Source organism: Equus przewalskii, chromosome 13, assembly GCF_037783145.1.
Source record: "Equus przewalskii isolate Varuska chromosome 13, EquPr2, whole genome shotgun sequence".
NCBI lineage: Eukaryota > Metazoa > Chordata > Mammalia > Perissodactyla > Equidae > Equus > Equus przewalskii.
This window is the reverse complement of record NC_091843.1, coordinates 19,459,440-19,482,154: the sequence shown is the minus strand read 5'-3', so window position 1 is coordinate 19,482,154 and position 22,715 is coordinate 19,459,440. Positions and strand designations below refer to the sequence as shown.

The following is a 22,715-nucleotide window of genomic DNA, read 5'->3' as shown; positions in this document are numbered from 1 at the left end:
CTAATGCATGCTAATTGTGAGAAGCTAAAGTAGAGATATGTTGGGGAAAATAGTTATAATACAAAGGAGGTCATTTTAACCCTTTTCAAAATGATTTTACTCATTTAATTCTGAAAAGTGCAATTCAGCTTTAATTGCACAATTGTTGTATACAGTACAACACTATTTTTGCCTAATAATATCTTCTAAGAAATCCATGACCATATTTTTGCTACTGCTTTAAAGTTAGAGAAAAGCAACCTGTTCTGGGAATAATTAACAAGTTTCACAAGTCACTGAAGTGAAAACTTGTGAAACTCCTGTATATGTTAGAATAACGTATTAGGAGTAGGTTTTTTAAAAAGGAAAAAAGGCAATCTTTATACACATACATAATTATAGAAATAGAAGAAGTTAATATTTGGGATTTCACTAAGGAAACATTTTATTTCCACCTGTAGAATTTTAAGATTGTTTTCCCTACAAGTCCATGAGCAGCAAAAAAAAAGCCCACCCATGCCGAAGCGGCAGCTTATGCCCTAAATGGATTGGTCAGCAATAGTCAGGAGCCAAGCACGCTCTGTGCCAGGGAGAGGCTGCACGGCTAACAAAGCAATTAGTAGCCTTTCTCTGATGCATAGTGGCATCTTCATGCTTTATCCAATTACTCAGAATATATCAGGAAGAAAGTACCAGTGCTATTTTATGAAGAATAAGAATCCTAAGCCACAAGCTAAAAAGCTGTTCTCTAGGCCACTCTCTCAAATGTGGAGCACTGGCTGAGGCCATGGAAGTGAATTTCGTCTGTCTGCCTGTTTTCAAATGTGGCTGCACTCTGATCACAGACAAAAATAAAGACATTGGTTTGGGGGTGACATGAGTTTTTACACCTTTCAGGGATTCATCTCTGCTATCCTTCAAAAGCTCACTACAGTTGAGAAATATGAGCTACACTGTCATAGTTATATACGGGGTAACTAAGGTTAAGAGATCAGACACAAGGGGAGAAAAAAACCCCACATTCAACTCAAGGCAGAATGATGCCTATGTGCGAATGGTCCTATTTTTAAGTGGGAAAATTAAAAAGGGGAACTATAACTTTCAAGTCTTATCCAAACAGAGGCTTCTGCTGACATCAATAGAACTTTTACTCATTTTACTAGCAAGGCAGTTGAGCGCATATATTAACACTAAAAGTGTTATACTGTATTTTATTCGATTGAACGGAAGAAGGGGAGGGCACTGCTTTGTGCCCATTAACAGTGTGATATCAAAATGGAAATGTATATCTTTCAGGATGAAATCTAATAAATAATTGAGAACCACTGTGATGCCTGGCACTTTACTACCAAATACGTCTAACAGTTCTTTGTAGATTGTCTAAAAGAAGCAAGATAAATGTAGACCCCAAGATAGACCTGAGTTCACCTAGATTTGAGATACAAAGTCATCTTCTCTTTGCTAATTAAAGGGCGAGAACAAGGTATTTCTTACCTGCACATGATCTCGTGTGTGAGCAAGACTCGGCACATTTCTGGGTTCTTGTCTTGGCCTTCATACACTATGGCCTGTAAACAAAGGCACAATTTGAGCTAAGAATGGAACCAAGGAGCAGAAAGCAAACTATCACAATTGAGTTCTTGACCACTTCACCACCACTGTGGGCCAATTAGCTTTCAGGAGCTGAAGGCCTCACTGGGCTGATTGTTTCAAGATACCTTGTTAAGGATCAACCCAAATCGAGTGGAAGAGGATATGTTCCTCTCTGTCCCATCCACCACCTCATTATGACGCATGTCTTTGGACCAGTGTGTGAGATGGGCTTCTGTCGCCAAGACAACCACAATTCTCCTTTCAATTCAGAATAAAAATAAATCAAACCAACGAGAAGGAAAAACCCAGTATTTCCTATTGATTTAAAATATAAAAAAGCATATGGATTTGATTTTTTAAATGCTATGTATTTGCTGCCTCATTTCCCTTCTTCCAGTCCCAACATTTAGTGTTCTAGAGCTGCAGAGAAGAAAACAAGTCGGGACACGGTTAATGAGTGCATTCACTAGCTGTGTCTTCTTTGAGATGATTCATCAATCAGGGAAAAATCATTCTTCCCGCCAACAGGCTGAAAACACGTGCTCTCCGGGGTGTACACCCACCCAAACAGTAATACACTCCGGCATATGCTGTGCATGTGGGCTTAAGCCATAGAGTTATCTCTCTAAACTAAAGAATTACATCTGACTCTCAAAATCTGGAGTCCCACACCACCTCACCAGCCAAGATGTTTTTGTCTGTTTTCAGTAATGCGCATACAAACTTTTTGCTTCAGATCACCAGGAAGTTTCCCCGGGACTTCAGCTTCCTGGAAGACCTACGTGCTAATACTTCAGCCAAGGAAAAACTCACACGATTGGTAGGGCAGTGTTCTGCAACAGGATACATTTTAACTAACTTAACACTGTATCACTGCATAATACTAATATAACACAGCTTCAAATCATTAATAAAGTTACTTTCACACTTTCAGATAACACTCAATTTCTTGGTGACAAAACTACTTTTATTAACCAGAAACTATCCTTACTTAGAACATACAGATGCCGCAGTAAGTAACTTGTAGCTGGCTCTAATGTGCTTTCTTTATGAACCTGGGACTTTCAGAACCTATAAATGATGAGACAGCTTAAGATACAGTGTGTGCACACCCCCAGAGCAGGCCCTCGTTATAATATCTAACTTCATTACAGAAAAAATTGCAACAAATTTAAAAATGATTAAGAGAATTTGCATAAGAAGAAAACATTTCCCTACCATTGTCCCGTCAAAACTACTTTTTATGGTTAGCCTATCATACCCTTGTATTTTTAATATTTTACTTTGACATAATTTTAGACTTACAGAAAAGTTGCAAGAATATATAAAAAATTCCAAGGTGCTCTTTATCTGGATTCCTCAAATGTTTACATTTTACTAAATGTGCTTTATTCTTTCCTATTTTTTTCCTGAACCATTTATTAGCAAATTGCAAACATGCACTAAATACTTCAGCATGTATTTCCTTAAAACATGGAATTCTCTTACGTAACCATAGTATAATTATCTGAATCAAAAAATTAACACTGATACAATATAATAATCTAATCTACGGCGCTTATTGAGATTCACAATTACCCAATAATGTCCTTTACAGCAAAAAAAAAATCCAGTATCAATCATTGTATTCAGTTGTCATGTCTCCTTTAATACAGAACATTCCTGAGTCTTTGTATTTCATGAGACTGACGTTGTTGAAGAATGCAGGCCAGTTATTTTGTAGCTCAATCTGGGTTTGTCTGAGGTTTCCTCAGAGTTAGACTAAAGTTACACCATTCAGGGCGGCAATACCACAGATATGATGCTGAGTTCTTCTCAGTGTATCAAACAACACTGTTAACTAGTTCTACTAGTAACAGTAAACCTTGACCATTAGGTTAAGGTGCTGCCACCGACCAGAGACCATCCACCAGATTTACCCACTATAACATTACTACTTGACCTGATGTAATTCATAACTATCTTCTTGGGAGATAATCTAGATTATATTAATACCATATTATGCCTCAAATTTCAACCACTGGTTTTAGCATGCATTGAAGATTCTTTCCTGTATTCTTAAAAGACCTTTTCAAATACCCAAGAAGTTGCTTTACTCAAGGAAATGCATTAAATAAATCAAAAATGTTTTGAAAACCAAAAATTGTATCTGCCTGCTTTATTTACTGCAATCACTGCTGAAAAATCAAGGAAACACTATAAATAACTGATTAGATCTCATACGTGGTGCTAAAAAATTCTAATCATGCATTTCTGTGAAATCGTATTATCACTACATGTTTTGTATGTTTTCTTAATGGTCCTGATAACCTCTGTTTCAACTTCAGGTTTTCGTCATGCTAAACCAATACAAGTAACTTGGTAAATAAATTCACAGGTATTGAAGGGGTTTTCCCTCCTTCAAAAAAAAAAAACAGCTTGGTTTTTTTGGGAGGAGGGAGTATCAGTTACATCAGACCTTCTCATTTTAATCCTTTCTAGATGATTCCAGTATTATTTTTACTGAGGTTGCTGGTTCCATTGAAATCAGTGGCCCATGATGATATTCAAGGAAAGATAGGTTGCAACACAAAAATACACACGACTCTCCCAAAGAGTAGATATGACCCATGGACTCCTAGGTCTCCCATGTTTTTTAATCTTTGGTTACTGAACATCATTTCTTGAAGGCCAAGGACCTCTGTTATACATCTCTTTACCAAATGCCAAACTGCTACTTGTCCTGTGGCAACAAAGTCACAATGGAGAATCTTTCTCTAAATCAAGCATAGAAAAATGAAAGCATCACTTTGGATTTGCACAGAAATAGGTAGGAATTCTGAGGAGGGATGGACGGAAGCCTGAAGTTTCTGCTGTCCCTTTTCGTGGGGCCTCAACAGAACAACATTTTTCAGCACATAAATACAGAGAAAAAAGTGCTTGCTGCTTCTGTGACTTCTGAAATAAAAGCAAGCGAAACAGAGAATCTTGTCACTCGCCTATGCAGTAGAACTAAAAGCCTGTGAAAGAGTAAACTAGAACCCCAGTGTAACAGGGTCAGCTGTAGCGTGGAACTCAATCAAAGAAGACCTACCTGTGACCTCGCCTAAGCAGATTTTGTTACTAAAAACGCTCACTAAACAAACACACACACAATATCATATAAAAGGTATGGGTGAAGAAATCAACATTCTGATGAGATCCAATATAGAAAATAGGATAAATTTACTTTGATGAATGTCTCTAACACAGAGTATCAACAATAAGACAGACTTTTTAAAATGCCGCCAAGTTCTCCTTCTGGCTTAGACGTACAATTGATAGCCACACATCAACTCTCCACCATCTACATTTGGTACCCACATCAAGCCAGACGGGTTCACAGTTCCGCAAACTCAGACTTTAAGCCTAAAAGGAAAGGGATCTTCTAAGGCCAACTTAGAGGAAGTTTCTGCTTTTCTTTCTAATTTAAATATGTGCCTCTGTGGAGTGTGAGTAAAGCTCATTGAGGCTGGATCAGCTGGGAGATCACAGAAGCATATAAACAGCATTGACTATTTTAAGTGAAACCATTTTAATAGACAGCTGGTTTAGGGCCCAGACAATGGAACACCAAGAAGAAGGCTTATTTTCATCCTTCATAGTAAATCATGCGTCTGCTCCCTGTGAAGAAGGTAGTATGCTATGAGAGCGACAAAGACAACAGTGGTTTAAATAAATCAACGTGTTTATCAGGAGTAAGGATGGGAGGCCTGTTACAGAGACGAGCAGGAAGGGGAAAGGAAGCATAGAGAATATATTTTTTAAATAAATGAATTGATGGTGAACCAAGTTGAGGTTTTAACCTAAGAAACAAAAAATATAATAGCAAGTAGAAAACGATGTTTACATTAATCCTGCCAATGGCAAATAAACCCCTTAAAGTGGCAAGAATGCTTGTACAGGAAGAAAAAAAATAGAATGAACAGCACTAACTTCATCTCAACTTTAAAAACCTGGTGAAACTGACAAACAAGTTGTCAAAACTTGACATATTTGGAGCAGATTTATTTTTCTGATATGCCAGCTCCCCTTTTTTTAATGTCCTCTTCTAACAAGCAAAAAGAAAAATCTCATAATTATTTTTAATACTCTATTAACTTTCAAATGGAGGGTTTTTTTCAGAATAATTTTTTATAATTAACCAAAAAGAAGAAAAAAAAGGAACTGTTAAACTTTCACATCCTTTCGCAACAGTGCCAGAGGTTTACAGTGAGAGGATAGAACGCCACCAATTTCAAATGCCCAATTATAAATTAACCTATAACATCTTTGAAAAGAAACAGATCAATCAATAGAGAAAATCTGTTTCTGTTGCCACTGTTTTAAAAGGCGTCTTGTGAAGCGTGGTTCATCCCTGCTTTTCTAAAACATCGCTGCGTCTGAAAAGTTAATTGAAACTTACTATGGAGAAAGACCACACAGCAAAACAAAAAATACACAGTGCACATACACCAGGATCACACTTCAATAGGATGCCAAAGGAAATACAGAGAATTGAGCACTGTTTTTCTTTGTTTACTTTTCTAGTAGTTTTAACTCTTTGTGCTCCATGCCAAAACAAAAAGGGCGAGAATACTTTTAACTTTAGTTCATCAAAATCCGGAAGGGTTTTAGGAACAAAATATTTTCAGTAAGAGTCTTTCTTGGTTTACAACCAAACAATAGGAGACTTGTCATCATTAGTTTAGAGAGAAGGAAGGAAGGAGTAAAGGAAGGAAGAGAGGGAAGGAGGGAGCGAGGGAGGGAGGGAGGGAGGAAGGAAGGAAGGGAGGAAGGAAGGAAGGAAAAAGAAAGAAAAGTGGGTTATCTATAACTAACAAAAACTCTTAATTTTCCTTTTACATCGAAACAGTAACCTTGAAAATATGTCACTCCTTTTTCCACATACAAAATAAAAGGCCAAACCTAATTTGTCGCTTTAAAGAATAAGTTCATGAAAGTACAAAGTACCTCCTTCAACCACAAGTGAAATATCTTCTAAATACACACTGTCAAGGAGCATTTGGTAGCAAATTACCAAGAACTGAAACTAATTTTAAAAAATAATATGAATGCTAGATCAGCAATGCACTGTAATATTAATCATTACATTTGACTACCAAGTTACACTGCTTGTCACTAAAAAAAAAAATAGTGCTAGTTAATGTGGTCCTAGAAATTTCCAGCAGGTAAAGGAGCCCTAGTTAAAAATTAACCTGTGCCAAGAAAACACTACAAATCTGACATTTCATAAACAATTCTGTCAAAACAGCAATCTAACATTAATAATGGAATAAAATTTAAAAAATTATTTTGCTTCAATTAGCAGCTTGGCTACTGGTGAACACATTACAAAGATGTAATTTCAGCTCCGCAGCTAAGCAGGCCCGTTTTCAGAAGCGAATGAGGAAAGTTGCAAAGGAATGATATCATATTCAGTGTGCTGTTCAGTTACATCACAGCCTTGAATGAAAAGAGAATGTGTACCAAAAGCAGTTAGCTTTAGAATGCATCTTTTATGTCTCAAAGAAATAAAATCCCTTATATTATTCAAGTGCCAAGATAAAAACTGAATCATTCTAATAATCTCATATGATATTTCTTTTTCTAGCTGTAATAAAAGATATTTCACTCTTATAATAACTACATTTACCTCTGTATTAGGAGACACAACTGGCTTTGTCAATCCAACGAGACAATAATAATAATAATAATAAAATAATAAAAGCAGCTAATTTATTAAGCGCTTAATATGTGCCAGTCACTATCCTAAGCACTTTACACGTATGAATTCATTTAATTCTCACAACAGACCTTTGAGGTAGACGCTACCATTATTCCCGTTAGTTTGATTCCAAATGCTTACATATTTTAATTACTCACTAAGACCAAATCAATCGTGCTCAACAACTAGATAAACAATTCCTCAAACATCCAAACACTCCTTGATCCCTCCCAGCAATATAAGTAAAAGACATAAGAACAGACTCTCGGTGTAGTCAGACAAGTTCGATAAATGCATCGCCACTAATATGTTCGTTTTTAATGCTGTTCAAACATTCACATGGAAACAGCTCTAGCGTAAATATCCCCGAACAAATGGCTGTATATTATCCAGGAGGGAGCAGTTGGACCGCCAGACTGGGGAAGTACTAGGCCATCTGGCTCCGGCAATCTCTCCAAAACCATCAGCTTTGTTTTCACCCCCAGACTCCAAACAACACATTTTCCACTGTGAGGAGTTTACATTTTCCCAAACACGGGTCCTGATCATGCATAAAAATTCCAAACTTCTCCATTCCTCTATGTCCAAGGAAATTCAAATCACCTGCATTTTGGACATGTTACCAAAGGAGAGTGAAAGCTGCTGAAACATGGCTCCTGACTATAAACTTGCCCTGTCCTTTTTTGTTTGTTTCTGTCCCCAAATATATGAAAGAACTCTCTTCTGGCCTAGTGAACTCCTTTGGAACTTATTGACATACTAAAAATGTGTTTATCTACCAATGAAGGACCAAGAACTGAAAGGCTTGTTAATCAAATCTCCATAGCTGTGGCAGGATATAATGAAACAATCAATAGGAAAAAATGCACTGCATCAATAACGTAAAGAACCGGGAACATCAAAACAAATGCATAAAGAAGATCAGCTGGGAAGAGAAACATGACAGCATTTCTGACTATTGTACCTTGGACCTCCCACTGTGCTGGGAGCCTTTTAGAGACCCCTCACCACATCACCTACCTTCAAATCATACAGACGAGGATTCTGTGGCTATCATTTTCCCCTTTCCAGAAAAAGCTCCTGTTTGGGGGCAGGGAGTGTTTCATTTTTGATAAGTGTATGGAATTTGGTGCTCTTTCTTTGAATTATAAAAATGTCACTTTTTTAAAAGCAAGATGGTAGGAGAGAGGATAAGTTAAAGGTTTTCTTTTTAACTATTTAAAGATAAACAACTCACTGAAGCAATCAAAGAACATAATCATATTCCAAATACTACATGAAAACCAGAAAAGGCACATTAGACCTCAGACCTCCCCCATCGGGTTCATTTGAGCTTCTGCAGTGGATACTGTTTCTGGATGCAACAGCCATAAACTTCTGGATCCTACAGGCCTTTCTGCATGCTCACTAATGGAATACCAAAAACAGCAATGACACAAAAACAACCTATTTTTAGTCCAGCTAAACTTGGTTTTGAACAACCCTTCCCAAAAGCAAGCCTCTTATTTCCTAGTTGGTGGACGAATTTTTTAAATCTCATTATATCCTTTGTGTGTTATAAGAGAGACATAGGGGTAAGGGGGCTCAGATCCCTACACATTCACTTTTAATGAAGCCTCATCTTTCCTGGTAGAGTCCAAAATTAAGAGTCATTACCCAAAATAGTGTAATGAGACGCTCTGAAAAGGTGTGAAATACTATGTCATACTAATACATCTTGGTTGGTTGAATACATTTCTGTTTGATCTCAATGCTGCTAACTCCACCCAAGATGAAGAAGATTTCATGAAAATACAGAGCGCGCAGCTGGTTTTGGACTTTGCTTGCCAAAGATCCCCTTTGAGTTTTAACCCCAATTTGTGAGTCAAAGATATGACATCACACACATAAAGCTGCATATTTCATATGAAAAATGTAACGATAAACCAGTAGCTAAGAGAAGACCCTTGAACTGTGGCTAGGTATTCCCTCCGAAATTTACGATGTTATTAGAACTCATCACATCACTGAAATTACTCCATTCTGCACTTTAAATATCAAAATCCTCAGTCTATCTGGAAGAATCACACAGGAGGAAAAAAAATGTAACCCTTTAATCAGTCAGTCTATGTCGTCTTACTTCTGATTGAAGGGGTCACTGCATATTTAACTAAAATAAAAAATTTAAGGAATTTTAAACCAGACTTGGTATTTAATTATCATAAAATAATTTCAAGCTGGATGAGCATCCACTGTTTTAGTCATTAAGGCTAAAATGTAATAATTATGTCACAGCTAAGGAAAGTTATGCTTCTTCACACTGATCTTCTTGAAGACTATTGTATTAACTGTGTACGCAAGAAGCCAACCTACTTCCCAGACTCTTCCAGCACATAATCGACAAACAAGCAACCAGACAATGGGCAGGGATTGCCTTTCAAAGTGAAAGCAACACAGAAGACCTTAGACAATTATTATGAAAGCAAACAGGTATGCCTCAAAAAATCTCTTTTTCTTGATATTTTTTAGACTAAATTCAGACAATTATTTACACCTTTTTTGAGGTCACTCCCCACCAAAATATATAATTGCATATGTTTATAATTGTTATTTTCAGTGAAACGGTATATTATGGCAACTGACTTTCTAATACCTGCTATTATTAAAAATAAACTATATCTTGTTCTAGTTTCCCGCCCCCCAGCTGATAGAATTTATGATACGCAGCTGTCAAAGAATGCCTTAAGCTATAGTTTTCCTTAAGCTCCATGACCTTGTTAGTAAAATGATATTTGATATATTGCTTTATAAAAATCAAGATTATTCTCCCACCATACGACTGTGTGTAAAGTCAGTTCATGTCACAATGGGAAAATCAATTCTTGGTGACGCTTTTTGTTTAAGGGGTCTAAAAAGAAGTTTTGAGAGAAATTAATCACTTCAAACGTCCTAATTTTGTGCTCCTTATAATTGTTCGTTTCATGGTGCTAAGTGGCCAATGGTGCCCAAGCAGACAGGCCTTATACACTGGTTTGTGGGCACTTTTTATCTTTTAAAGAATAAATTCTAATAAATACATACGTAATATATATTAGAGCTCATACTTTGCCCTTCCTCCTCCCATCTTTTCCTTTCCTCTGATGAGAATGAAGGAAAGGATATCCAGGGTATCAAAGATAATTTTTTAAAACAAAACTCCACTTACGACATTTTTGTTTGAAGACGGTAAAAAAAAAAAAAAAAGTGTTATTGAAATCAGGCTTTTGTGTTTCTGCTTGGTAGAAAAAAAAATTTAACAAAATACAACGTGTCCAAATGAAAGGGAATTATCCTATGTAATAATCAAAACCAGTAAAGAAAATAAGACCAAGACTAAAAGTATAAATGTGGATTTACTCTGAACAATTGATTAAGATATAAATAGATCTTCAAGAAGTCAAATATTTTAGGCAAATAACTTGAAATAGATTTCAATAGACATTTATTTATTCTTTTAAAAAATGCATTTCACGCCCTCATGTTTTCTACCTGGTTTGAAATGGAATATGAGAGTAATAATCAAAATTAGCTGTTATTAAACTGATTCTCACTGAGTAGATTTTAGAACTCCCAACAGCTTATTAATGTGCATTTTGTACCACATATTTAAGCCATGGCCTATTTAAAAACAATTTTAAATATGTATGTATACCCTAATTTGAAGTCTTCCAAGCCAGTATCTATGAAAGATCAGCTCCCTTATTTTAAAGAGAATATTTTTAAATCACAATCAAGCAACTAAGTTTTAACCTTCTCCCTAAATTGGTGGTTGGTACACAATGGCTAACTTCTCTCGTTGCTCTGATTTCTCTCCCCCACTCAATAAAGCTGTCTTCTTTTTGTTATTAAGCCCTCCAACTACCTAACCAGCTACTTAATTCCGAAACTAAACTTTTTCTTAAAATTAAAAAAAAAAAAAGCCCTCCTGCACCTCATTAAAACGTCAGGCCTCTTTTCTGACTCGGCTCATAATTGTATCTTTTAAACCATAACTCAACCTTAATGTATACTGCTTGACACCCGCGTGTTGGGGAGCTTAAGAAAATGCCGCCTATGTACCTTTAAGACCACAAGCTCACTCATGCTGCCTGGCTTCTTGCCAAACTTGGAGGCAAAAGCAGGAAGATTTTTGCAAAGTATCCTCCAACAATTGTCGCTCCCTCTTCCAACACTACCACCACCACCACCTCCTTTTAAAAAAAAATCTGTAGAGTGGATCATCTGCGCTCTCGGCCCATCTCCCCACTCCTGGGGAACTGTCTCTGCCCCCACCCACTCCTTCTACCCCCCGGGGGAGGTCCGGGTTTGGGTTTCACAAGTTCAGCCCACTCTTCACCAGGGTCCCTGGGCACCTTTTGCGCCCCCTGGGGCTCCCCGGCCGGGTCAAAGGAAGTTCAGCCCATATTCTCCCCACTCAGCACTCGTAATCTTAGTTCACAAGGTCTGAGTTTCCCTTGGAAGGAGGGAGCCGTCGAGCCATCTTCTCCACGCGGCAGACCCAAGTGCATGTATGGCCCCTGGGAAGACTGCGCTGAGAGCGCGGTCCCCGGTCCGCCTTGGAGTTGAGAGTTCGAGTCCCAGACCTCTCGCTATGGAGTAGCCAGCTTCTTGATTGTCCCAAATTTCGAGGCCCTAGCGTCACTCTCCCGGCGCGAAATTAACAAACTTACTTGTTTTGTCATGGAGTCAATGAGGCGAACGTAGAAATCCTGCTCCGTCCTTATCCCTGGGAGAGGAGGAGGAGGAGGGGAAAGAGGAGAACGAAGGAAAATTAAGTGAGACAGGATCTGCGCGAAACAAACAAAGAATGGGGCTCCAAGGCTGCCGCAACTCCAACAGTTCTGGAGAAGCACACAGGACCCCCTTCCCCAGTGTCCAGACAGGGGTCTCTGGCCTAGCCCGACTGCTCTCGGAAGCCAGCCCCCAACCGCGGCAGCTAGGAATGGGGCGGAACCCCCACCTGGCTACTCTCTCCTCCCTTGGCAGGAGCCCCTCTGGGCGAGCCATCAAGGCCATGATCATTCCCTGAGCCCAAGGGTCTGGAAGTCTGGACTAATCAGAGAGAACCGGCCTTAAGAAGGGGAGGAAGAGAGAAAACGGCCCAGCGAGGGCCAGGGCGCCACACCTGGCCCCAGGTACACGGCGGCCCGACACGGCCGCCCTCGAGCCACTCAGGGCCTTCTCGGGTGAAACCTCCTCAGGCGAAACAGGAGAGACCGGTTTACCGCGAGGATGGCGAACGACTGAGCTTTGCTCAGGGATCTAGTCCACCTGGAGCATTCCGCGCCCCCTGCCCTCACCCGGAACCCCGGAGAGCCGGCGCGGACCCAACGGGAGCCTCACCATTGCTGTAGAGGAGCTGGAGCCGGTAGTGAATCCCATTATTGGTCTTTTCGCTGTTGGCTTCCTGGGTTGCAGCAGGACGCAAAGACACAAGAGACGCAGGAGAGAGGTCGGCGTGAGCGAGTGGACCGACTTCCAGGCAACTTTCCCCAAGCCGGGACCCCTGGCGGGGGAGCCAGACAGGCCCCGGAGCAGCAGAAATTGCCGCCAACTGTGATCCCTCTGCGGTCCCCCCACCCCACCTTTACTGCTCCCTCTTCCCTTCCAGAAAATTCCATGGGGCGCGCACCAGCGATCCCCTCCCCAGGGCCTGGGGGCTCGGGCCTGGGCCAGGAGAGGCAGGAGCTCGCGTGGTAGCGCGGTCGAGGGCGGGTTCATCCCGGGCGCCCTTGACTCTGGAATCTGAAGCCAGGCTCGCCTCTCTCCAGCTCTTGGGGCTCCCCGCGAACTTCTTCGGAGCAGAACCTCATGAACGAGGATCCCGGGTTCGCCCAGGATGGGAAGTGGCTTGGGGGACCCCGCGCAAGAGTGTGTTACGGATGCTTTGCACTCGCGGAGGAGCGCGCCTCCCGAAGCGCCTAGGCCTGCTCCCCTGCCAGGGGCGAGGGGCAGCGGCGCTGCGCCCACTTACTTTTTCCTTCTCCACGAACCCCACAAAGGCCGTCCTCTCGATCTCCACGGGCTGGCCCTGTCTGTCGTAGAGGGCCAGGACGAAGTGGAAGAAGTTGGATTTCCGCAGATTGGAAGGCGGCTGCTTCTCAAAGTGAGCCCGGGCCAGACCCACCCCGCTGCGGCCAAAGACGCAGAGTTAGACGGCTAAGCGGGACACTGAGCCGCGACCGCTTGTTACTCCTTACACACGCGCGAACCCTCAAACACCCACCTCCTCTGCCCCCAAAACGCCCAGTAGGCGCCCTATACGCCCGTTCAAGCCCCCCGGGCCCACCCGGCGACGGACCATGAGTGTTCTCGCGCGCCCCGTCCTCCCGGCCGAGGACAGGGCGCGCCCCCCGAGCTAGCCGAAGAGGTGTGAAAGTTTTGTTTGGGTTTTGCGCAGGAGATAAAACGCTGTAAGCATTTACTGGGAGCTGATGCGCGCTGCGTGGGGAGGAAGAAAAGTGACAGTGCACGAGGTGAACCCGCGCTCCCAGAGTAGAGCGGGTCGTTTACAACTTAAAGGGAGGGGGCAATGGGAATTGGTTCCCGCCACCCCCTCGAATCTCCCGTCTCAGCTCCGTGGGAAGGTGAAACGGGATGGGGAACATGCTCAGCTGCTCGCTGCAGCAGCCAACCTCCAGGAAACCTCTTGGGCGCCGCCAGCCATGGGTGCCCGGCCTCGGGAAGCCACATGTCCCCCCAAATAAAGCATGTGAGGATCTGAGAGTGGAACTCAGAGATGTCAGGGGTGGTCGCTGTCGGAAACACTGGGGGTGTTTTTTAAAGACCTGTCCCGACAAAGTTTCGCGGTTCCGCAGAAATCCTCACACTCATTCCAGAAATCCTACCGACCAGGGCTGCCGGCGGAGCGCGCCCGCCGGGGGGCTGGAGGCTGGGGCGCCAGGGGCGCAGGGCGGCCACTGACAGCCCGACCTGCCCAACACAAGGGCGCGCGCTCAAACACACACACACACACACACACGCCACAAACACACACACACACACACTTTCACTTCCAGCCTAGTTACCCAACTCACTCTCACTACCAACCACCCCCATCTCTATACTCGGCGGGGATGGGAACAGTGATGCCGGACACTTGTCCCCAGCCCGGAGAAGATGAAAATGATGTAATTAGTCATCTTCCTTCTTCCCCTTCCGCCCTCTCTGAGTCTGAGAGGGCCTGGGGCCGCCAGATCTCCCACTCCCCCAAGTCCAGCTTGTGGCCTGAAAAAAAAAGGCCATTTCTCACTTGGGACCAGGAGTCCCAGAAAAAGGTGTTGAGGGTGCCCAGGAAAGTTCCCCCAGGTCACTCTCCAAGGGCAGTCCCTCCAGGCCACACAGTCTAGCATCCCAGGAGCTGAGAGTGGGAGAGGGGCTAGAAGGGGCCATGGTGACAGAGAGTGGGGAAGACTTCTAGGAGATGTCAGAATTAAAGTTGAGAGTTGCTCTCCGGGTGGACCGAGAAAAACTGAAAACTAGAGAGGGAGGGAGAACCAAATGGGAGAAATGAGAAGATTCTGGGGAGAAAAGGAGAAAGAAAGGGAGGTAAGGGAAGGAGAAAGAGGAGAAAGGAAGGAGGAGTGAAGAAGGAAGGGGACGAAAAGAAGGAAGAGAGGGAAGGAGGGAAGGGAAAAGAGGAAAAGAAAAGTAAAGACAGGAGGAAGAAAGGAAAAAAGGATAGAAGGAAGAGAAAAAGGAAGGAAGAGAGCGGGAAGAAAAGAAGGAATGAGAAGAGAAGGAAAATAAGTTTATAAAGAAGGGAAGAAAGGAAAGAAGTAAAAAGGAAAACAAGGAAAAAGGAAAGGAAGAACGAAGAAAAGAAAGAGACACAGAAAGAGAAAGAAAGAAAAAGAAAAAGAAAGAAAGGAAACCGGCCTGAAAAGAAAGAGCAATCACATAAAAATACAGATATCCAACATCATGCTGGTGAGACGCCTCTTCTGGCTTAAAACAAAATGAAAACAGTCACAGACGAGGCAAGGAAAAGTGCCGGCAAAGCGTGGGCTCCTCGCAGGCAGCTGCCGGCTCTCGGGCCGCAGGCGACCGAGCAGCGCGGCCGGGGAGCGCGAAGCCCCGGAGGCGAGAGGAGCGGAGCGGCGGCCGCACGAGCGCGGCCCGGCCCCGCGGCGCCGGCCGCCACCACCTCCTCCCGGCTCCACTGCTCGCGGCTCGCCTGCCGGCCGCGGTCCCCGAGCGGTACCCACCTCTGCGCCGCCGTGTTGGCGTCCAGCACCCCGGCGCCCTGCATCCACGTCCGCACCGCGTTCATGCCGCTGCCCAGCGGCTCTTCCTTCATGCTGCTTCCACTCCGTTGGATGCTTTCCTGAATCCCAAACATGAAAACAACCTTTTCTTGTGGAAAATCTCCTCCCCCTTGAAAATATTAAAAAAAAAAAAAAAAAAAGGAAAGAAAACGCCAGCCAGAGATTTTTTTTTTCTTTGAGACGATGAACTCGCGCTAGAAGATCAAGGCGGGCTGAAAAGCAAATTTTTTAAAAAATCTAAACCTTCGCTCAAAACTGAGCGATAACCTGGGGGGAAAAAAGGAGAGAAAAAAAGAAGGGAAAATCCAACGAAAAGACCAAAATAAAAAAAATAGAGATGTATGCTTGGCTGTTGGGGGTTGTTTGGTTGGTTAATTTTTGGTTTGGGTGCTTTTTTTTTTTTTTTGTAATGATCACAGGCCGGTGGAGGACAGGAGGGGCTGGAGTTTCCTTTTGTAGAGGTACCCTTCACTTGAAGAAGCAGGAAGAAAAAAAAAAAGCCCTGATGGCAATTTAAGAAACAATAGACTCAACTCGCGCTGCCGGCTTTGCTACTTCAAGTGTCATTTTCCACAACCAGGCAAGTTTTTTCCTCTCTCTTTTTTTTTCCTCCTTCTCTCCCAACCAAAGATGTTTCTTTCCTTTCAGTGCGTATAGATGAGGAGCACGCTGGTTGCCGTAGACAGATACACCAGAGAGGGAGAGTGGGGTGGGGGGAAGGGGGGAGAGAGAGGGAGAGAAGAAGGGGGGAGGGAAAGACAGAGAGAGAGAAAGAGAGAGAGGAGAGGGAGAAAGAGAGAGGGGTGGACCCTGCTGGATGGAGATTCTGTTTTCTCCTTGCTAAAATAGAAGTGATTTGCAGGCTTTCCCTATGGAATCCAGTTTGACTCTCCCCAGAGCTAAACACAGGCACACTAACCCCAAAGGGAGGAGGCGGGGCCCGCGCCTGACAGACCCGCCCCCTCATTTGCATAACGTCATCCTTCCGCCTCACCGCAGCCAATCGCGGCTCAGGAGCCTGCTGGCTCGCAGCGCGGGGCCACGCTCCCTCATTAACATCCTTCTCCGGGTGGCGCAGGGGAGCCGGCCAAAGTTCCTCTCAAAGTGGCGAGCGAAGGATCTCTGAGCACCGGCGTCTGAGCTGGGGAGGAGCAGGGCTGAGTCGGACAGGAGAGGGGGAACAGAAGGATGGGGAGAGGGATATTCTTCTCAGGAATCAGAGCTGGGGTCTGCGTCCTGGCCATTGCGCTGCGTTTAGCATCCTCGCCGCGCCCTGAGCGCGCTCGAGGCGCACAGGCTGCGCCCTCCCAGGGCCGATGCCGCGTCCTCCTCCGCTATTCTGGGACGTCGGGGGCAAAAGTGGAGGAGACAGGAAAGCCCAGGCAGAAAAAGCAGGACGCGAGTCCCAGGTGCCCACCTCTTCGCTTTGAGGAGAGGGTGGTGGGGTGGAAAATGGGTGCCGAGGTCGGGGCTGGGAGCTCGCGGAGGCCACAGCCTCCACGCTGGGAGGGGTGGTTGGACCCTGGGCCCCGACAAGAGAGGCGCTATAGGTCCCCAGGGAGTGGCGGACCCGGGCTCTGCCCCTAGTCTGTCCTCTGAAACGCTTCTGGCTCAGCCGCTAGCCTCGAGGCCGCTGGCGATAGGCACTGTCCTCACATACTCAGTTCTCTCGAGCGCTCCATGGGCTGTGTAAACGGTGGAATGAATGCTCTTACTAGAGCTGAATCAGGATGCGTTTTAAAACTTATTCAGATTCGATCCCCAACCCCTCCGAGCCCACCCCCGCCCCCAAAGTAGTTTTTCTTTAGAGTAACTACCAAAACAACAACTGACTAGTTTCTAATTAGTTGGTTATTTGGTGTAGGGTTTCTCTCTATCTCATTCTTTCTGTTAAAATGGGGTGCTTGAAGGAACCCTCCTCAACTTCTGCCCCTGCCATATGTCAAGACAGAGAGAGGTCTAGGAAGGAAGGAAAGAAAGAAGGGAAGAAGAAATGGTCTCCAACCTGAGACCTTTTGACATATATGCTTGTGGCTGGCAAAGGAAATAGCTAGATGTTTCTGGGTAATGTGCCCCATCATTTTTTAGCAGGTTGTAACCTCTAATAAGCACATGGTGAACTTCTGTTTCATTGCCCTCAAAGGAACTCCCTGACTGCAGCCAAATCTGCTAAGGACTCCTTCGGGGAGATTCTCTGCCAGAAATCCAGGTCCCCTTTCTGCCGGCCTTCCTTGACCCTTTGATTTAGGAAGCTCATGGGGTCAGTGATGGAAAAGTACACATGCCCATATTGAATGGAATGGAGACAAGCAAGAGTTATGCTTTGTGCTCTTGGCAGAGCAGGAAAGTGGGAGCCACTTCCTGATTCCGAAACTAGATGAAAGACTGTGTTTCAGGCCTGTGGGTACATGGCCACTGTCCTCAAACACTGCTTTATCTCTCGTGCACAAAGCCTGCCCTGCTCTTATGCCATTTAATCTGGACCACGAATGTGCTGAGCACTTTATCCCTGGTCCCATAATTAATGCCATCTCCTCCAAGACACTCCTGAAGAGATCTGTCTGATCCATCAGGATCCCCACAGCGTCTACCAGAATTCCTGGCACACTGTTCAGGAGGGGTATGTTGGTGGAGAGACTAGAAGAATTGTAGGTTTGTGGGCAGAGGAAAGGGGGAGATGGACCTCCTCCATTCCTTTGGAATTCAAATGCACAATTGGAACTGGGCCTGCTGAAAAATTCCTAAAGTTCCAGGCTTAACCTCCAAGGCTCAAAGGGTCCCCAGAGCCAATCCCTTCCCCTGCCTGGACCATCCACTGCCTGTTCTGAGGGGGATCCTTCAAGAAAGGGGAAGCGGGAAGCAGAGTCTGCCCTCCTATCAATGAATCCCAGATAGCCCTGGCATAAGACTCAGACCTCCCTCTCCGTAATTGCCTGAGCCTCCACTTTACTCTCCAGTAAACCGTGTTCAGGACTCCAAATTGGTCAGGTACATACCCCAGTGATGGGAACACATAATAGGAGAACAGATGACTGCCAATGGGGGCGGCAAAGCTGCCAGGGAAAGGAGAGACGTGGCCACTCTGAGGACCACACAACAGATGGATTTCTGGGGGTCAAGCAGAATCTAGAAGCACTCTGCAAATAATGTTTTTGTTGAGGGGCCTGAAGCTGCCTGATTTAAAAGAGAAATTGGCCCAGAGAAAGAAGCCTTCAGCAGCCCAGTTCCTGCCCCAGAGTCAGTAATCTCCAGGAACTAAGAGGGAGGCAACCTCCACATCTGCCAGGCCAAAGAAGGAGCAGAAATAAAAGGGGCAGGAATCTTTTGACAAGACTAATTCCCTTTGGCTATGCGGAGGCAGCAGGTACCTCACCTGGGATGGCAAGTGTACTTTACTTTAATCAAGCAAGGTGTATTCATCGCTTTTCTTCTGGGTGTCCTTGTGCTTTCAACCTGGCTTTCTCGCCCAGTAATAAATGTTTAAGTAGGAAGGAAGCTAAAGGGAAGGTGGGAAAGAGACAGAGAGGGTGATAGAAAACTGGGAACAACACCCAGGCCACCAGAGTGGTAGGTTTTTGTGGATTTCCTCTGATGAATACTGAACTAGCCACGTTAATTTAAACTCTGAAAAATCCTTAAACACTTTTCAGTCTTCCCTCCTGTAAGGTTAGCACCACCTCCAGAAGGCAAAGCACGTGTGCAGAGGGACTGTAAAGTATGAACTGAGACTGCCTCCATCCTTTTTGAGTTAATAGTCACAGCTGCGGTGAAGAGAGAGAATTTATAACATATCTATGATATGACTTTAGGGTAGTTTATAACAGTAATCCCCAAATTCGGATTATCAGCCTAATAATATGGGGGGCAGAGGGGGAGGGGTGCATTTGTTAAAAATGCAAATTTCCAGGCCTTGTCTAGACCTGCAGAATTAGGGAGGAAGAAAGTGAGGGGGAAAGAAACTGCGTGAGGAAAATACACAGCAGAATGGGTTTACATGTGGAAGGAGCAATTGGAAAGGCTTGATATTTCTCCTAGGATGATGTCGCCTTCTGAGCTTCTCAGAATTTCTTCCGCGGTGGGGGTTAGCGTCGCCCCCTCTCTCCTAATTGCTCCAAACAGCAGACAGGGCTGCCCAGCCCTCGGGGTCTTCCGCCCTGAAGGAAGCTCAGACCCAGGGAGCAAAGTCCCCTGCACCCTGAACTTTGAAACCTCCCCTCTCTTGGCTATCCCCACCCCTGTTAAGGCAGAGGAAAACCAATCCCCTTCCTTGGAGGGCGTCAGGGCCCGCAGTAACTTCCATGGGGTGCAAGTGGAAACATACCTGCCCCCCAAAAAGAGCAGAGACAAGATAAATACAGTCGAACTAGGACTAGCGGGGACGTCCCAGGAAAAGAGGGAATCTTCTCTGCTCGTCCGCCCCCAGGAGGCCAGACTTGAGACCTGCCGCTTAGAAAATTCCCTCGATCTCCGCTGGCTTTATGAAGATGAGCCCCCAGAAGGGCCGCCTGTCTGGGGAAATGTCCCCTTGCTTTTCCCGCTAGCCAGAGACCGCTGAGAGGGAGACCCGAGGAAAGATGCCTCCTTCGGTGCTGGGAAAAAGGGAAGGAAAAGATGGGGCGATTAAGGCCTAAGACGCCAAGTCCCTCCGCATGCGGCCCGCTCCGAAGGCGTCCGCTGGCGGCCTGGAGTCGCGCGCGGGGGCGGGCAGAGGCTGAGGCGCTGCCTGCAGGAGGAAGGGGATAAGGGGGTACGGGCGGGCCAGGGCCCTGGGAAAGTGAGGACCTGAGCCGGGCACAGCTCCGCAGCGGCCGCCGAGCGGCACTCAGACGCCGGCGAGGGTGGCTGAGCAACCGGGCCCTGCCGCCCGCGCGCGACACCCTGCCCCCGCCGCTCCAAGACCTCTACCCACTGCCCTCGGGAACGCGTAGGAGCAGCGGGCCACCGCTCCACCGGAACTCGGTCTGTCCTGCTTCCTTGCTCCCTGCGTCTCTGGCAAGCCACAAAGGAAAGGGGGCATTTCCCCGGACCCTCACCCCTGTTTCCGACCCCCAGCGCTGCAGAGAAGGCTCCGTTTGCTCGCCCAGTCTGACCGACACCTCCAGTCCCTGGAAGCATGCCTCTCTCCCATAGTACAGACAGGGAAACTGAGGCCTAGAGAGGGACGAAGGCATATAGGAGGTAGAGATCAGGCAAACAACACGGTGGGGGCTCTCCCCGGAGCTTGGGAGCGTTTAGTCTGCCCAGGACAAGGGCTTGGAGCAAGGTGTTCGAACAAACCTTTCTCGGATTGAGCCTACCCACTCTCTCGGGTTTCCCCGCGGCGGTCCCCAGATAATAATAGATCCCGTTTGTTGAATGAAGGCTTTACGGGCAAAAACTCACTGAATTCCCACAACGGACCAAGAAGGCAGGTTAGACCACCACCATTTTACAGGCGAGGAAACCATTGCCCTGTGATTGAAATGAAACAACCTGCCCACGGCCACACTGCTAATAAGGTCGCCAAGCCGAAATTTCTCCAGAGCCTGTGCCCTGAACTTTGGACTCAAACCACTCACCCGGCTGCTCATATCTCCTGCGTTCGCCTTGGTGCCTGCCCGCCAACGCTCACAGATCCCTAGAGCTCTCGAGCCCCTGGGTTTCTCGGATGACAAAGGAGCAAGGGCGCAGGTTGCCTCCCGAGGGGAGACAGCAGAAGGGAGAGAGGAAGGGAAAGCGTTCTGAAAAGTCTTAATGCGTGGACTGGATGCGCATCCCAGCGGTCAGATACCCACGCGCGTCTCTCGGGGCCGCCGGGGACGGGGCGCGCCAGGGTCGTGCCAGCTCCATCCCCGGCTCTGCTACATTTCGTAGGTGACCTCCAGTCAACCGCTTCTCCCAGTCCTAGCTGAGATCTTAGAGCTCTAGGCACACGCGAAGTCGCCTAATTGAAAGAGACTAAACATAGGGTTTTGCGGGGTCGCTTGCGACGCCCATCCGAGGACAGAAATCTGGACACCTGCGGATGTGCTTTAATGGAGGAAGACCATACGGCCTTGGCATGACCACAGATAGCTGAAAGCTAAAGTTACTCTGAGCCGGGAGAATACATTTGGGAGCACTACCGGAAAGGATCTCCCTGTCCGAGGCTGCCCCGGGGTGCGACGATACCCCACCCGCGGCCCTTACCCATAGTCCTCCAGCCCGCGTGATCAGCAAAGGGCCCTCACTCCCTCAGCTGAAGGAGGCTCCAGGGTGGGAGAAGGGGGCTGCCCAGCTATTTGGAAATTAGCATCCCTTCAGTAGAGCAAACCTGGATGAAGGAAATGAAGGCCTAGGAGGTTTTGGAGGGGAAGGGAGGAAGAGTAGATCTGTTTGCTTAGGGAAAAGTGGGAGAAGGGAGTTGAGCGGATGAGCTTGAGATGCCCGGGGCACAAAAACTTCCAGCGTGTATCTCTTTTGAGGCGCAATTCACTGGATATTTACTCATCGAGTAAATACGCATATGCGCTTTGAGGTCTTTGTTGGCTCCTGAGATGCGAGATGCGTGCGATGTGAGCGCACAAATATGTGTGTATGAACGAAGAGTGGCTGCATATTTGTGGGCCTGTGCACTTGGCCTGTGAGTGACAGCGCGCACTTGGGTGCACGTGGGCGCTTGTGCTTGAGGAGGATTGTTGCACACAAGCGCGAGTACACGTATGCATGTGTAGTGTGTGCATGTGTCACGTGTAGACGTGTCTCGTTTATGTGAGTGGGTGTGCATGTGCAGAAGTAGGTGTGTATATGAGCCTGGGCTTACACGTGGTTTGTGGGTCCACGCATGCATGTGAAACCCAGCAAAGAAGTCCCACCAAATCTCAGATGGAGTCAAAGGAAAGGCGCAGGCAGGAAGCGGATTGAGCACCCCAGGGTAGGCGTGGAAACTGTTGTTGCTTCAGCCTGCGCGGGACCAGTCCAGAGCCGCGGGTTAGCGCCCAGCTTGGCTCGGGCGGGAGACGCACCTTCCAGCCGGGGCCCACAAATTCCCGGGACTGCGCCCGCAGTGATGCCTGCTGGACAGTTCCGCGCTCTTAATTGTTCCTCGCGGACAGTTTCCGATTATTGATGCCGCGTGTCCCAAAAGAGGCGGCTTCCGGGTTATTTGCTTATGT

At 46.0% G+C, this 22,715-nt stretch overlaps 1 protein-coding gene across 8 annotated transcripts in view; it reads right to left on the bottom strand.

Moving 5' to 3' along the window:
• The window catches only part of EBF1 (EBF transcription factor 1), a 381,387-nt gene extending 364,910 nt beyond the window's left edge, over positions 1-16,477 (bottom strand). For 2 of the 8 annotated variants that reach the window (XM_008515123.2, XM_008515135.2), the window contains exons 1-5: positions 15,523-16,477; positions 13,290-13,446; positions 12,659-12,722; positions 11,986-12,041; positions 1,474-1,547 (exon numbers count right to left, since the gene is read on the bottom strand). In XM_008515123.2, coding sequence (XP_008513345.1) covers positions 1,474-1,547; positions 11,986-12,041; positions 12,659-12,722; positions 13,290-13,446; positions 15,523-15,656 — 485 coding nt within the window. In that variant the 5' untranslated portion in view covers positions 15,657-16,477. Of the gene's footprint in view, positions 1-1,473; positions 1,548-11,985; positions 12,042-12,658; positions 12,723-13,289; positions 13,447-13,616; positions 13,664-15,522 lie in introns of those variants that run through there. The other 6 variants (XM_008515128.2, XM_070570378.1, XM_070570379.1 and 3 more) reach the window with 5 other exon arrangements.
• Positions 16,478-22,715: the final 6,238 nt, after the last annotated feature.